We start from the raw sequence: 16,996 nt of genomic DNA, 5'->3' as shown, positions 1-16,996 counted from the left end.
CTACTACCTCTGTATGAGTGTAGACATCATTTGTTTGCCAGTCTCCTAAACCGACTCCCTGTTCTTAGTCTTATAAATGCCTCCAACTCATGTTCCTTAGATAATCTCCATATTGATAAAATGGAATCACAATTACACTTCTCCCACTGCCTACAAGATAAAGGCCGAGCTCCCAGGTCTGGCTTACTATGCTTACCATATGTTTTATTACCTAAGGATCTGTGTTCTGTTCTTTTCTCCTAATAAAAGTACAAGAAAACATAACAAACAAAACAGAAAGCTTGATGTTTCACAGTTCTGTTTATTGGATATGATAACCACTATTTTGGAATGCCTCCTCAACCAGGCCCCACCAGGCCTTCCTCCTTTGAAAAGTAAACTCTGCTCTATGTGTGTGCATATTTTTATTGGGACACGTATACATATCATCTCAAGCATAAAATCCCAGTTCAAAAACTGGAGTTAAACAAAGAAATATATTTTTATGCCACTTAGAGTTAAAAGTTTTGAATTCCCAGTCTATAATGTAGAAAATTCCAGTAAATTCACAGCTGTTCTGGCCCTCACCCCCCACTGCTGTACTCCCCACCCCTTACCACTGTTCTGTGCTTAAATTCTGGGGGAACCTTCACACTACCTAAATTCTGGAGAAGATATAGGCACTAACACTTCATCCCCATACAAAAGGGCTTCTTCAGATTTTGGGGTTCTCTTCTTGGCATCTGTGTCTTACTTGCAAATATCCTCAACATTTTGCTTTTATGGAGACACACTGGAGCTTGAAAATCTTTCTAAGACTTCCTATAGCTTCCCCATTCCAGAATTGTTCCCTCTAAGGCATCTTGCTATCTAGCCCAGATTACCCGGAATTTGGACACTAGGTCTTTACTCAGGGACCCAAGGTATTCCCTTTCTTTTAATCTTGTTAATGTTTTGTGCTGGAAGCCTTGTTTTGTGAAAATTTTGTCTCAAAGGTATGTAATATTTTAATGGGCTTAGTTACATAAATCTAATAGTTGTCAAATTCCTCCTGCTTAGTCCTGTCCTATCCTGACATTTGAGGTAGAGTGAAAAATAGAATGGTCAGTGGCCCCTAAGGGCTTCCCAGGTAGCTCAGCTGGTAAAGAATCCACCTGCAATGCAGGAGACCCTGGTTCGATCCCTGGGTGGGAAAAATCCCCTGGAGAAGGGATAGGCTACACACTATAATATTCTTGGGCTTCCCTGGTGGCTCAGACGGTAAAGAATCTGCCTGCAATGTGGGAGACCTGGGTTCCATCCCTGGGTTGGGAAGATCCCCTGGAGGAGGGCATGGCAACCCACTCCAGTATTCTTGCCTGGAGAATCCCCATGGACAGAGGATCCTGGCAAGCTACAGTCCATGGGGTCACAAAGAAACCAACACGACTGAACGACTAAGAACAGTACAGAGGCTCCTAAACTGAGCAGTTCATTGAATACGCCTGAAAGAGTTTTTAAAATTAAAAATGTTACCACCCCCAATTCTGCACAATCAGAATTTGTTTTTTTAAAACGATCACAGATCAAGGTGGAATTTTCGAATCCCTCAGTGGTGGGCGTTGGGCAGGCCTCTGTTCAGTCCCTTTTTTCTCAAAGTCCCCAAATTTTTAACCCGATAGCATCTCCTGCTTCTACCTCTCTTTTCTTTGAATCTGCTCTCTCTTTCCAGCATGGAGAAGGAAATGGCAACCCACTCCAGTACTCTTGCCGGGAAAATCCCATGGACGGAGGAGCCTGGTAGGCTGCAGTCCATGGGGTTGCTAAGAGTCGAACACGACTGAGCGACTTCACCTTCACTTTTCACTTTCATGCATTGGAGAAGGAAATGGCAACCCACTCCAGTACTCTTGCCTGGAGAATCCCAGGGACAGGGGAGCCTGGTGGGCTTCCGTCTATGCGGTCGCACAGAGTCGGACACGACTGAAGCGATTAAGCAGCAGCAGCAGCTCTTTCCAGCAACGCTCTCCTATCCCCTCCTCCCCTCCCCAAGCCGCCTCCTAGCCCCGCCTACTCGGTCTCAGTCCCGCCCTCTCCCCGTCGCCGCTCCACCCCCTCTTCTGTCCGCCTCGCCCTCTTTTGGTTCCTCCTCGACGTTCTTCCGCTCTGCAGCCTGCCTCTTTCGTCTCTAAGTTGTGACGTTTTCTCTGCGCCGGAAGAAGGGCCTGAGAACACTTTCGGAGTTATGGCGGCGGTGGATATCCGAGGTAACCTGTGTTATCATCCTTTGTTTTCTGATTGTCTGGGACCTGGTTTAGGGATTTATAGCTCTTGAGGGCAAAATTCTGGCTCCTTTGTGATATCTGCCAAGCTCTTTTGATTTTTTTTTTTTTCCTGAACGACTCGAAGCTCAAATCTGGCGGACAACTGCCTAGATTTTCGCAGTTTTTCAAGAGTCTCTTAGAAACGTTAAAACGAAGGGGCTTGGAAGAAACCCTGGGCTTTGAGCCCTGATAGCTGCGGTGTTGTTCTGCATACGTCTCCGTCAGTATTGGTTGGGGCTCTCTATCCGGGTGAAGGAACTGCCTTTGGGTAGAGAAGGGGGTGGGGTAATAAGCCGCTGACAGGGTTTGGTTCATCCTTGGAACTTGGCCTGCTGCTGCTGCTAAGTCGCTTCAGTCGTGAATCCCGCCGTCCCTGGGGTTCTCCAGGCAAGAACACTGGAGTGGGTTGCCATTGCCTTCTCCAGTGCATGAAAGTGAAAAGTGAAAGTGAAGTCACTGAGTCGTGTCCAACTCTCAGCGACCCCATGGACTGCAGCACACCAGGCTCCTCCGTCCATGGGACTTTCTAGGGCAAGAGTACTGGAGTGGGGTGCCATTGCCTTCTCCTGGGGGCCGCCTTAATCCTGACGTTTGATACTCCCTTTTCTTTATTGACCAAATTGGAGTCTGGCACATGCATTGCAAATATATTGTCAAAATGTCTAGTGATCGTCAGCATTTCTGAATAATGCTTACTATATGTTTTTCTTTCATTATAAGTGAGACTATCAAGCACCTAATTTCATTACTCGCTTGTTGTCAGAGAGCTTTGTTAGGGCCACGTCAACACGCTCTCGCTTGCAATTGAATAAAAAATAAAAAGTCTATCAGACTGTGTAGTTTTCATAACTTTAGACTTCCCTGGTGGCTCAGCTGATAAAGAATCCACCTGCAAAGGGGGAGAACTGGTTCGATCCCTGGGTTGGGAAGATCCCCTGGAGAAGGGAAAGGCTACCCACCCACTCCATTATTCTGGCCTGGAGAATTCCATCACTGTATAGTCCATGGGGTCACAAAGAGTCGGACACGACTGAGCGACTTTCACTTTCACTTTTTATTTAGATTTGTTAAAGCCTCCAAGGCAAAGACTCTAAGGTGGGAATGTGTACGGTGTGTCAGAAGAGCAAGGATGCCAGTATGACTGAAGCCGAGTGAGTGAGGAGGCCGGAAGTAGAGGCGGTCAGAGAGAATTGGTGGCCTGGTCATCTAGAAATTGTAGGCTGTTGTAAGGGCTTTGGCTTTTCCTCTGAGTAAAAACGGAGAACCACGGGAGGGTTCTGACCAAAGAGGATGAACATAATGTAACTTACTTTTTCTTAGAGTCACCTTGGCTGCTGAGAACAGTGTAGGAGGGCAATGGTGAAATTAGGGAGGCTAGTTAGAAGGCCATTTTTGTAATGAATGGGGATTTGGGGATAGCTCATACTCGCGTGGTAACAGTGCAGATGGCAAGAAGTTGTTGGAGTCTGCTTGTTTTGGTAGTGTATTCTCTTTATTGGGCTGTGGTCTTAGGTAGTTTCTATGTGGGAGAGCTAAGGTGTTCTATTTTACAGCCACACACCACCCAGTTAACTATTTTGTAGATGAACATCTTTGGATACTGGAGTATGTGTAAATTTATGACCAGTAGAGTAACTTATCCTTAGCCGTTAATCATGAATTAATAAGCTTTTTCTAACTCTTACCAGTCAGATCCTGTGCTAGTTTTGATTAGTAACCCACAGCCCCAGTTTCTTAAAAAGTCAGCGTTTAATAGGAACACATTTGTATTTGTGGGTTATTAATAGTTGAAGTATATAGAAACTGCTCTGAGAACATAGAGAAAGAAACCATTATTTCTACCTTGGAAACTGGAGAAAGACTTTGCAGAGATTAGTAACATTTGAAATGAGTTTAATCTAACATGACCCTTTGAATTTTCTGGTAAACCTATACCCTTTTGAGAATGAAAGAGGTTTCTGTTTTTTCCATAAAAGTGTATAAACTAGAAAAAAAAGAAAAAAGAGGCCCAAACTAGGACACCTTTGGTTAAGCCAGAAATAAGGTCAGTCGTATTGATCTTAATGAAATTGACTACCAGCAGTACCACCGTCATCGTCATAATTGACACTGAATTTTTACAGTGTACTAAACCTTTTACATACATAATAATCCCTGTTTTATAGATGAGAGAAGTGAGGCATGGGGAGGTTAACTCGCCTGCTGTCTTATAGTTGTCAAAACTTTTTCCTTGTGCCATTCTGCTGTGTGATGGTGAATTGTGGGCAGTGAAGTAGGAATACTGGAGCTAGATTGTGAAATGCTGTGTTAAAGAATTTGGACCTTGTTCTTTTAGACTGTAGATGCACAGCCGTTCTTTAAGTAAGAAGATTAAAGTAATAATTAAATTTTGCATAGAATATCATGATGTATTATGCAGCTCTCACTGAAAAATGTACAAGTTGGGCTTCCCCTGTGGTCGAGTAGTTAATAATTTGCCTGCCAATCCAGGGGATACAGGTTTGATCTCTGGTTCGGGAAAATTCCACATGCCACGGGGCAACTAACTAAGCCCATGCGCCAGGAAGCCACTGTAGTGAGACGCCGATGCACTGCAGCGAAGCGTAGCCCCTGCTCTGAGCAATTAGAAAAAGCCCACTCGCAGCAACAGAGACCCAGCAGAGCCAAAAATAATCAATCAATCAATTTTTTTTTTTTAATGTGTAAGTGGCATTTTTAAGGCTGAATAGGATTGAGAGATCTGGAGACAGGAAGCCCCGTAAGGAGGCTGCTGTCCAAGTGACACTTGGAAGATTAGATGTGATAATGGCAAAAGGAACGGAGAAGAGGAAATGAATTTGATTAGACTACCTCTTCTACAGGACAGCACTCATTGTTCTACTGCTGCTGCTACTGCTGAGTCGCTTCAGTCGTGTCCGACTCTATGCAACCCCATAGACGGCAGCCCACCAGGCTCCCCCGTCCCTGGGATTCTCCAGGCAAGAACACTGGAGTGGGCTGCCATTTCCTTCTCCAATGCATGAAAGTGAAAAGTGAAGATGAAGTCGCTCAGTCATGCCCGACTCCTAGTGACCCCATGGACTGCAGCCCACCAGGCTTCACCATCCATGGGATTTTCCAGGCAAAAGTACTGGAGTGGGGTGCCATTGCCTTCTCCGATTGTTCTACTAGTGGTCTCCAAATCTGTGGTATCAGCTCTGGCTTCTCTCAGAAATTCTCCTGACTCAGTATTTTGATTTTGAGGCAGCCGAGTGTAGAGGTGTGTGGGCTCTGGAGCTGAGCTGCCTGGTTTCAAATCTCAACTCTACCATTTAGTCGTCCTGTGACCTTGACGAGTTAACCTTGCTGTATTTCAGGTTTTTCTTTTGTAAACTAATATTAATAATAGTACCAATCTTGAGTTATTGGGTAAAGTAGTGTCTGTACTGTTAGTGTTCAAAAGTGGTAAATACTGTTCTCTGTATTTATTTCCAGGTCATACTCACCTTACTTTTTATCTTTGACTAGTTTGCTAAATGAGGAAAATATGACATAAAATTGCTGATCAAGAAACAGCCAGATGAAGAAAATTGTAGAGAGAATTTACTGAACAGGCTCTTGGATAAGATGACATTTGTAATTTTTCCTAATTCGGAGAGTCTGATTCCATATGTAAACTCAGTGTATTCAAGCCAAATTCATTACACCTTCATAAATCATTTACTGGTTCCTAAGCTCGCTGACTTTATAATTGGTCATTCAGAAAATTCTCTCTTTTCCCCCCTAAAAAATGTTTGTTTTTATCTTGCTGTATATTGCCATTGCCTTCCATAGGTCCTCATCACCTCATGTCCATATCATTAATGCGCCATAATTGTGGAGAGGAAGAATCTATAATTATACATTTATTTGCTTTTGCAGATTATTTTTCTGCCTATGCTGAAATGATCTGTGATACTATAATGGTTTGTCAATAACTTTTAACACCATATAGACATAGTTACTATGTAAAGGAGAAACCAACCTCAAATTGTTCTTCTGCAAATGCTTTTATATAATTGTTCCTAAGTAAATAAAAAAGAAAAGTGTGAGAAAGTTGCTTTAAGGAAAACAACTTTAGTAACGGGACTGTAGTGTTTAAAGCTGAAAATAATGATTATCTTTAGTTGTTTTTCATTGGAAAACCTTTCTATTTCTGAAAATGTTTTTTTCCTGGCCTGTTAAATATTTGTTTATGGCATGGTCCATTTATGATGGGCCATCTCAGTGGTCTCTACTGATTATTTGGTCGTTAACATGCTTCATCTATTCTTCCTCCTTCATTTTATAATGTGCACAGCATGTCTTACCTTTGTGTAATTGCTTTTTCAATTTGATTCGTTTTCCTCTAAATTGCTTGTCACCTTGAATTAGGTCTGACTTCTTTATAGATGCCAGAAATAATTACAGTTTAGAAGAGATTGAAGTTTTCAGTTCTGCCTCCTTCAACCAGTATTATATAGGCAGTTTGACATCCATGACTTAACACCTAGTGGGATTTGGTACTGTCAGTGTTATGAAACATTGTAGCTGTTAACCAGTAAAAGCTCAGTTAAAGCTGTCTAGCCCTACTTTCCATGTCTGTCTTTTTCTTTTTCCATTTTGAACAATTTAAGGTTTAATTCTTTAAAATATGACATTGTATGGCTGTAATTAAGGGCATTCAACTTTTCATTTGCCCCCTTTACAACATCATTGTCTCATCTGTAATAATAGCTTCCTAACTTATTTCTGTCTCTTTAGTTGGAAGGTCTCAGACTAGTGGCAGTGGATGTATTTTCTTTGGCATGAGTATTGTTTGAAAAATTTTGAATTAGTTGCCAACATTATAAAAACTCAGGATTTCCAATAAAGACTTCTCTAGATTTCAAGTCTTATAACTTCTTCACCTAGACCTTTAATCATGTATTTTTATATTTCCCTACCTTTATATTTACATTCTCTCTGCTTGGAATTGCTTTGCTTCTCTTTTCTCCATGGTGAGCCTCTATTTATTCTTTAACATATCGTGTTAAAACTCACCTGCTAAAACCCACCTTCTCCTCACCCCAGGAAAACTCATTTCTGTTCCCTCAGGTGAGGTATTCTGCTCACTCCACTGTGCTCCCAGAACATACTTATTCACATCTTTATTATAGTTCTTAATGTGTTGTCATTGTTTTCTTGCATACTTACCACTTCTGTTAGACTGTGAGGGTAGATAGTTTAGGATCCATGACATTCTTAGATTCATAGTGCCTCCTCTGTTATATGCATAATAAATGTTTGTTGGATTGGATTTTTTTTCTCTTTTCTCATCCTTTATCATTTTGTTTCTTTTTTTGAAGATAATCTGCTGGGAATCTCTTGGGTTGACAGTTCCTGGATCCCTATTTTGAACAGTGGAAGTGTCCTGGATTATTTTTCAGAAAGAAGTAATCCTTTTTATGACAGGACATGTAATAACGAAGTGGTCAAAATGCAGAGGCTAACTTTAGAGCACTTAAAGTAAGTTATTAGTAAGAAGGTAGCATCTTTGCCAGCTACAGATTTTGTAATGAATATTTCTTTCCAGCTGTGGATCATGAAGTACAGAGTAGAAGTTTTGGAAGAACCGGAGTTTTGTTTGTACAAGTTTGACATGCAAAGGAATTATTAGTAGTCACTTGTAACCTAGGAAGTCTTTTCTTCATAACTTCCTATATTATAGTCCATTTAAAATGCAGTAGATGTAGATGTCATTGATTTTAACAATGCAGCTCTGTTGTCCTTAACCAGGTAACTGTATTTATTATCTCCTCTACATCTAATTTAATGTCTTAAACCGTAGTGCCGTTTATAGAAATTTTTTTTGTATGACAAGTAAAATTTTAGCCATACAAATACAAAGCAAGATTCTTCAGACTTCACATGCTAAATAATTAAGAATTTATTACTGATACAAAAGTTTCTGAAACAACTGTGTAATAGAGTTTTTCATCTGTCAGCTAAACATGGGGAGCGTGGATTCCAGGTAATTAAATTTCTGGTATTTTAAATAGCTTCCGTTGTGAGGTAAATATTTATGGTTACTGAAGCATCTTGATGTTGCTTTTAAATGTAGTGTGTCAGAAGAAAATTTTTTGGAGGTGAGGATAAGGTTTGATGTTTTCTGTTTGGGTAGAATATATAGTAGAGATATATAATTAAGACAGATATAATGTTCATGTATATTTTTATGTTTTATACATATTTGTAGATTTCTTTGTTCAGGAAGCATCATGGGTATTTTAGTTGCCTTTTTTGAAATGTAAGTTCAGTGTACTTTCATGACTGAAAGTAATCTAACGTAAGTTCATCATGAATTTTTATAGAGAAATTTTATTGTTGTTTAAAAACCAAATCTTACTTTATCTGTGCTCCACCTTCCTGGGAAAAACAGCCAGTTTTATTGAACAGCCAATTTTTAATATCACACATAGGCAGTTTTATCCTATTTACAATGTTGCTCTGCTTTTATATAATAATTGAATGTTCTGCAGAATTGTTGGGCATTCATAGATCTCTGAATTTTTGCCTCCTGTTTTCAGTCAGATGGTTGGAGTGGAATACATCCTTTTACATGCTCAAGAGCCCATTCTTTTTATCATTCGGAAGCAACAGCGGCAGTCCCCTACTCAAGGTAAAATGTGTAAACTTCAGGTATTATTTTCTTCTTAAAATACCATGATGTATTGACTCCTGAGCTGTATGTTCTTGTGTTTTGGATTGCCTTCTGTTTTAGGGGTCTGTGGGAATCCATGTGTAGGCTTCCCATGCTTTCCCTTCTGTGAGGGGCCACACCAAGTCCACCCTCCCTCCAGTAGTGAAATGCACCCCCATGTGCATAAGATGTCTGCTCAGGGAAGACCCTTGGAGACTCTTGAGTCCAGAATTTTTATTGAGGGCTGATCGTGTAGACATCCTCTGCCTGTCAGAAGTCTAGTCTCTCAGAAGGAAATCATGTCTAATTCCTGGTAGATGCAGTTGCGCCAGATTCATAAAAGATCAGTTGAAAACCCTCATCGACACATTGAACCAGAAGTCTTTTTTGGGTTATGTTACCAAATAAAAACTTGCTTTAGAAATCGTATGGAGAGTATAGAGTTCAGACTTGATTTTGAATCAAAGAGCTAGTCACTCATTCCAGAGATGATCAGCTACATCTCCTAAATCACATGCTCTCTTCAAGACCTTTGAGAACAACCTTCACCCCGGTGTTGATTCCAGAGAATGACTTTGCTAATGAAGTTGTGTTCCAGAGTCAAGAATCCAAACTAACTTTCATAATCAAAGATCAGAGTCCCTCCCCAGGGACACAGTTTACATGATGGAAGGATTCCAGGTACAGAAGTGACCCACGATGACACCAGCCTCACTAGCAGCTGTTTTATTCCTTAGAACCTTGGACTGGAGCACAGAGCCAAGTTCAGTGCATCTGATATCTTCATCCTGGACCCTAAATCTCTCGTGCTCTAAGGTCTTATTCCCCAAAGTGTGGTTGACTGACAGCAGCATTGGATCACTTAGGAATTTGTTAGAAATGCATTGTCCTTCCTTACTACTCAGAGTCTAATTTTAAAAAGATACTCAGATGATTCAGATGATCAGTAAGTTTAAGAAGTACTGCTCCTGGAGCAAAAGTTAGCACACTTCTGTGGTGGTCCACATTACAAAGACGAAGTATTTAGGCTTTGTGGGCCTCACGGTCTCCGAGACTACTCCACTAGTGCTGTAGCAGCCTTAGATAATGATGGAAATGAAGGGGTGTGGTGATTTTTCTATATAACTTTATTTACAAAAACAGGAATTGGCAAATCCCACCTTAAGCTTTAATATGGGAAAAGGTCAAACTTTATTCTTAAGGAAGTGTATTTAGCAGTTTGTCTGCATAGCTGTATTAATAAGCATTTGTTTCTCCCACTGCTTTAGTTATCCCACTGGCTGATTACTATATTATTGCTGGAGTGATCTATCAGGCACCAGACTTGGGGTCAGTTATAAACTCTAGAGTGGTGAGTGTCTTTACATTCTTTAAACATTACAGAAAACTTCTAGCTGACCTACCTTGCTTCTAAGCATTAAACAGGAACTCTTCTCCCTTGGAATAAAGTGTTGACCATTAGAATGTCTTAAGCATTGCTTCCTGTGGGCCAGCTCCATGTTCAAAGTATATACAACAGCGCCAGATACATAGTGATTCAGGTTCTGAAAAACAGAAGAATTACTGTCTTTGCACATGTAATACTGTAGTTACTTTGTAAATTATGGATGACTGATGAAAAGTTCAAAATTGGTTTTCCCTTTATCAGCTTACTGCAGTGCATGGCATTCAGTCAGCTTTTGATGAAGCTATGTCATACTGTCGATATCACCCTTCCAAAGGGTATTGGTGGCACTTCAAAGATCACGAAGAGCAAGGTAGGTGGGACACCTGGACCCTCCTAAACCACTTTTTGTTACTTGGAGGATGAAGCTGTTTTTCTTTCGAAAAATGGCTATCAGTGATTTCTTGGTGTGTTTTACCTCTTATAGGAAGATTTCATAGGATGATAACATTGTCAGAGCTAGGTTTCCTGTAACTAGATGTGGTAGTCATAGCATTCCCTTAGCAACAGCAGGCATACATTTTAATCTCTTTGGTAAGTGACATCTTTGATAAGTTGATTCAAGGTTTTAAAATATTTAGAAAACATAAGGGAAATCAATGATGAAGAAACAGTAATGATGATATTTCCTTCTTACTTAACTCTTGAGTCATCTTGAAGCCTGGAACCTAAATCTGAGTCTTTGAACTAGGGGAGATGCTCTTAAAGCCATATCTCCAGATGATTACCAGTCTGTTTCTGATTTTTCCATATTAGCACCTGTTGTGATGCCAGGTGTAGTTTCCGTAGCTGCTAATCCACTACTTGATTTGCACCATATTTTGCCGATAAAAGTACTTCTAGAAACATATCCACAGCAGTATACCTATATTCTGCATTTCTCTTTAGAGAAATAGCAACTTAGGATGAATTACTATGGAAAAGGTAGCCTTGAAATAAAATTCAGACCTGTGGAATAAAGGGTCTTTGAGATGTAGTTGTATTTATTCTTGATAGTAGGTGCTGGCAACAACATTTGACTTAGGAAAGTTTGCATGAGTTGAATAAACTTCTCCCAAGAGCTCTTTCCCCTAATGAAGTATTTGAAGTAAAACTTAACTGGAACCCCTTCTTTAGAAACAACCCACCAGCACATTCCCCTCCCAGGAAAACTCCCACACATGATGAATTTCAGAATTTCTCTTGTAAATTCTTTTCTGTCTTCATGATCTTTTGTTGTCTGGTTTGTCCTGATTTTTAGTGGATTATAGTCTTCATAATTGAGTATGGTAACTAAAGTTTATGAAAGTTACATTTTCCATTTGTGCCTATTAGGTTTTGTGGGAAAAACAAATTTAATACACTTAAAGTAAACATAAGATAATTTCACACGTAATCAGAATGTGTTAGATAATTAGGGAAAATGTAGCCTTAAAGTTTTTCGTAATTAAATAATTATGAAAACGTAAGAACAGTGTCTGTCCATGCTAAAATTGAAATATCTTTAAAAGATATGTCAGCTTTATAAATGTTAGAATTTTAACCTCATTTCAGAGTTTCAGTGCTTCTGTCCTTATGCTATGTTTAATGTATTTGGGGGGATTGCCTTTGGAATAGCAGCCATTAAAAAAATGAAATTTGAATATATTTGTGGCAGACAAAGATTTGTAAAATATAAGGTAATTATATTATCATAATTACATTACATAATTACATTATCATAATCAAAATATAAGGTAATTATTATATCAAAGTAATTAGTGTTTTGATTTGGACTTCATATTTTAATAGATAAAGTCAAACCTAAAGTCAAAAGGAAAGAAGAACCAAGCTCTATTTTCCAGAGACAGCGTGTGGATGCTTTGCTTCTAGATCTTAGACAAAAATTTCCACCCAAATTTGTGCAGGTAATGAGAATGCATGTGGTTAATTTTGATTCAACACTTTTTCTGTCATTTTAATTTTTAAGTAAGAACTGTTTCGGATGTGATCTAAACATATTGATTTACTCATTAGTTAAAAACTCTGAATCAAAAGAAAGTTTTTCAAGGACTTAATGGGAGAAATGGGTAAAGGGAATCTAATTAATACTGTTCTGTGCTCTTAAGTTTAATTCCTCATGGAATCCTCACAGACTGTGAGGCCTGCTTATAGATAATATATTCAGAAGGTTGCTGAAAGTGTTGGTAACAAAACTAGAATTTGGAACTCATGCTGTCACTCTGTATGCTACCTTCTAGCCTGAATATAGTGGATATTTAAGTCGTTAAATTAGAGAGTAGTTTAAACTTTTGTAACACAATAGCACATTTGATGACAAATGGAGGAGGCAAGAGTAAAAATAAATAGGCTTATGTCGTACTGGTGTTGAAATTAAAATGAATTCTATTATGTTATTTTGGGTATTCCAACAGCAATAGCAGGTCTACTGAATGAGCTTTGGCAGAGAAGTAGGTGTGAAATGGAATATGTGAACATGTTATTCTCATGATTTGTCTCAGCTCTTATTTGTCTTTACAGGATTGTATACACACAAGGTCATAGATGGGCTTCCCTCATAGCTCAGTTGGTAAAGAATTGGCTTGCAATGCAGGAGACCTGGGTTCGATCCCAGGTTAGGAAGATCCCCTGGTGAAGGAAATGGCAACCCACTCCAGTATTCTTGCCTGGAGAATCCTTTGGACAGAGGAGCCTGGTGGGCTACAGTCCATGGGGTAGCAAGAGTCGGATACAACTTGGATACTTAGACTTAAGATCATAGATACTGTTTTTCTTGTTGAGGGCCTATTTAAGAGATTTTCAAGGGTAGTTTCTGATTGAGATTTTTCACACTCTGAGATGACTTTAGAACAGACCTCCCCTTCCCCCTTCGTTGACTCTACTGGATGAAATGTGCTGTTGGAATGGTGATACGGTACTGAAGGGAGCAGAGGCCCAGTTGGAACTCAGAAAAGTCAGTTTAGAGAAATCTCATGAATTACATTTGAAGATGAAACAATGTCTGTTGAATAAATAAATCAGTGAATTACAACTGTATGTAAGATAATGAGTAGTGACTACAGAGTGTAAGAGATTAGGTGTGGTTGACTATTCATTCTGTGAGTACATAGTATATACTAGGAATGTTGGAGGCAGAACGTGTAGACCCACACAGTACAATAGACCCTCAGCACATGTGACTATTGTGCATTTGAAACACACCTAGTCCATATTGAGTTGTGATATGTGTGGAAGACATACTGGGTTCAAGGACTTAGTACATAAGAATATGTATAAAATATCTAGTTTAAAAATATTGGTTATATGTCTAGGACACTATTTGAAATACATTTGGTTAAAAATATTAAAGTTCACCTGTTTCTGAAAATGTGACTACTAAAAAATTTAAAATTACATATATAGTTGCATTTGTGGCTCACTTTTTTTTTTGGCATTGCTGATTTAGAAAAGGGAAATAGAAAATGCAAAACAAGAAACATGAAAATGATGAAAATATACTCAGAAACCAAGAAAATCCCTTGTTTGTTCTTTTGCTAATTTCCTGAGGTGGAAAGTTATGTTTTTTGAGATCTTTCCTTCTTTTTAATGAAGGGTTTTATCACTGTAAACGTCCCTCTTAGTACTTCTTTTGCTGTCCTGTAAATTCTGATATGTTATGTTTTCATTTTCATTTCTCTCCATATAATTTCTGATTCTCGTTTTTTATTCCTTCTTTGGCCTATTGGTTGTTCGGAGTGTGTTGTTTAACACACTAGACTAGATAGAGACTAGAAAAATAATAGAGAAGAATCAGTGGTACACCAGAAACTAACACAACATTTTAAATCAACTATACTTCAATTTAAAAAACAAGCAAACAATAAAAAGGCAAAGGAACTAAGAGCTGGTGTTTTCAAAAGATGAATTGACTAAATTTTAGCTAGACTAACAAAAAAGACCCAAATAAAATTTGAGACATTACTACTGAAGCCACAGAAATAAAATGATCATAAGAGACTACTGTAAACAGTTTATATGCCAAGAAATTGGATAACCTATAAGAAATTCCTTGGTACATGACCTACCAAAGACTGACTCATTAAGAAATAGAAAATCCGAACAGACCAATAATGAGTAAGGAGACTGAATCAGTAATCTTAAACCTCCCAACAAATAAAAGTCCAAGAAGAGATGACTTCATGGGTGAATTCTACCAAACATTTAGAGAATTAACACCATTCTCAGACTCTTCAAAAAAACTGAAGAAGAGCGAACACTTCCAGATTCATTTTATGAGGCCAGCATTGCTCTGATACCAAAGACACAGACACTACAAGACAAGAAAACTGCAGACCAGTATTCCTAGTAAAAATAGGTGCAAAAATTCTCAATGAAATACTAGCAAATTAAGTGCAGTAGCCCATTAAGAGGAGCATATATCATGATCAAGTGGGATTTATCCCTGGGATGCAGAGATAGTTCAACAAACCAAAATCAATCATTATAGTACACTACATTATCAGGATGAAGAATAAAAAGCCCACAATCATCTCAATAGATGGAGAAGAAGCAGCTGGGAAAATTCAGTATCCTGTTATGATGAAAATAAAGGTATGAAAGGAACATACCTCAACATAATAAAAGCCATTTGTAACAGACCCACAGCTATCATATTCAGTCATGAAGAACAAAGCATTTTCTCTTAGGATGAAAAACAAGACAAAGATCACATTCTCCATACTTCTATTCAACACAGTATTAGAAGGCCTAGCTAGAGAAATTAGGCAACAAAAAAATAAAGGGATTCAAATAGGAAAGGAGTAAAATTGTCTGCTTGCGTAGCACAACCTATGGCTCCATTAAAAAACTGTTAGAACCAATACCCCAAAATCAGTTGTATGTCTGTATGCTAACAACAAACTATCAGTAAAAGTAGCAAGAAAATTCCATTTAAAATAACATGAAACAACACTCGGGGATAAACTTTTTATTATTAACTTTATTGACATAGAGCTGGTGTACAATGTTGTGTAAGTTTAACATGTACCACTTGTGGATTTGATACACTTATATATTGCAAAATGATTTCCGCCATAGCATTAGCTAATACCTCTGTCATGTCACATAATTACTGTTTCTCTTTTATGGAGAGTTCATTTAAGTTTTACTCTCTTGTTCAGTTACTCAGTCATGTCTGACTCTTTGCAACCCCGTGGACTGCAGCATGCCAGACTTCCCTGTCCTTCATTGTCTCCTGGAGTTTGTTCAAACTCTTGTCCATTGAATCAGTGATGCCATCCAACCATCTCATCCTCTCTTGTCCCCTTCTTCTCCTGCCTTCAGTCTTTTGCTGCATCAGGATCTTTTCCAGTGAGTCAGCTCTTCATGTCAGGTGGCCAAAGTATTGGAGCTTCAGCTTCAGCATCTTCCTAATGAATGTTCAGAGTTGATTTCCTTTAGAATTGATTGGTTTGATCTCCTTACTCTTAGCAACTTTCAAATATATACTACAGTAATATTAGCAGTAATCACCAAGTTGCACATTAGATTCCCAGACCTTATTTCATCTTTTACCTTTGACCAGCATCTCCCTATTTTCCCCACTCCCTCAACCACTGGCGGGAACCACTCTGTTCTCTCTGAGTTTGAATATTTTAGATTTCCACATATAAATGATACCATATTTGGCTTTCTCTGTCTGACTTATTCAACACTTAGTATAATGCTCTTTCAGTTCATCTGTTTTTTCACAAATGGGAGGATATCCTTTCTCACAGCTGAATAGTATTGCAGTGTGTGTGTGTATCACAGAAGTCTCTCTCTCACACACACACACATCACATCTTTATCCTTTCTGTTGACAGATGTATAGGTGGTTTTCTGTATCTTAACTTTTGTGAATAATGCTTCAGTGAACGTGGAAATGCAGGTATCAGTTCAAGAACTTGTGTTTATTCCCTTTGAATATATACCCAGAAATGGGATTGCTGGGTCATATGATGGTCCTGTTATTAATTTTTAGGGGAACTTCCAAACAGTTTTCTATAGTAGCTATACTAGATTTCCACCACTAGTGCACGAGTGTTCCTCCCCTCCTTTTTTTTTAAAAATATTCTCACCAGTTGTCTTTTTTTCTTTTTTTAATTGGAGTGTCATTGCTTCACAGTGCTGTGTTGGATGATTAGTGATGTTGAGCACCTTTCATGTATCTGTTGGCCATCTGTGTGTCTTTTTGGAAAAATACCTATTCAGGTCCTCTGCCCAGTTTTTAACTGAGTTGTTTGTTTTATGCTGTTAACTTGTATGAGTTCTTTATATATTTTGGATATTAACTTATTATCAGATACGAGATTTGCAAATATTTCCTTCCATTTTGTAGATTGCGTTTTCATTTTGTTATTGATTCACTTTGCTGTGCAGAAGCTCTTTGGTTTGATGTATATAGTCCCACTTGTTATTGTTTGCTTTTGGTGTCATACCCAAAAAGTCATCACCAAGACTAATGTCAAGGAACTTACTGTCTATTCTTTCGGGAGTTTTATGATTTCAGGTCTTACATTCAAGTCTTTAATCCATTTGAGTTAATTTTTGTGTGTGGTGTAAATTGACCATATAAACATGGGTTTATTTCTG

General features: G+C 38.7%; 1 protein-coding gene across 2 annotated transcripts in view; it reads left to right on the top strand.

The window, feature by feature from the left end:
* The first annotated feature begins 2,185 nt into the window (after positions 1–2,185).
* MED6 (mediator complex subunit 6) overlaps positions 2,186–16,996 on the top strand; it is a 38,830-nt gene continuing 24,019 nt past the window's right edge. For both annotated transcript variants that reach the window (XM_052646769.1, XM_052646768.1), the window contains exons 1-6: positions 2,186–2,225; positions 7,628–7,787; positions 8,849–8,940; positions 10,230–10,312; positions 10,610–10,718; positions 12,176–12,291. In XM_052646769.1, the coding sequence (XP_052502729.1) occupies positions 2,204–2,225; positions 7,628–7,787; positions 8,849–8,940; positions 10,230–10,312; positions 10,610–10,718; positions 12,176–12,291 (582 nt within the window). In that variant the 5' untranslated portion in view covers positions 2,186–2,203. The remainder of the gene's footprint in view (positions 2,226–7,627; positions 7,788–8,848; positions 8,941–10,229; positions 10,313–10,609; positions 10,719–12,175; positions 12,292–16,996) is intronic.

This window comes from Budorcas taxicolor, chromosome 10 (assembly GCF_023091745.1).
Source record: "Budorcas taxicolor isolate Tak-1 chromosome 10, Takin1.1, whole genome shotgun sequence".
NCBI classification, from domain to species: Eukaryota; Metazoa; Chordata; class Mammalia; order Artiodactyla; family Bovidae; genus Budorcas; species Budorcas taxicolor.
This window is presented reverse-complemented; position numbering and strand designations above follow the sequence as displayed.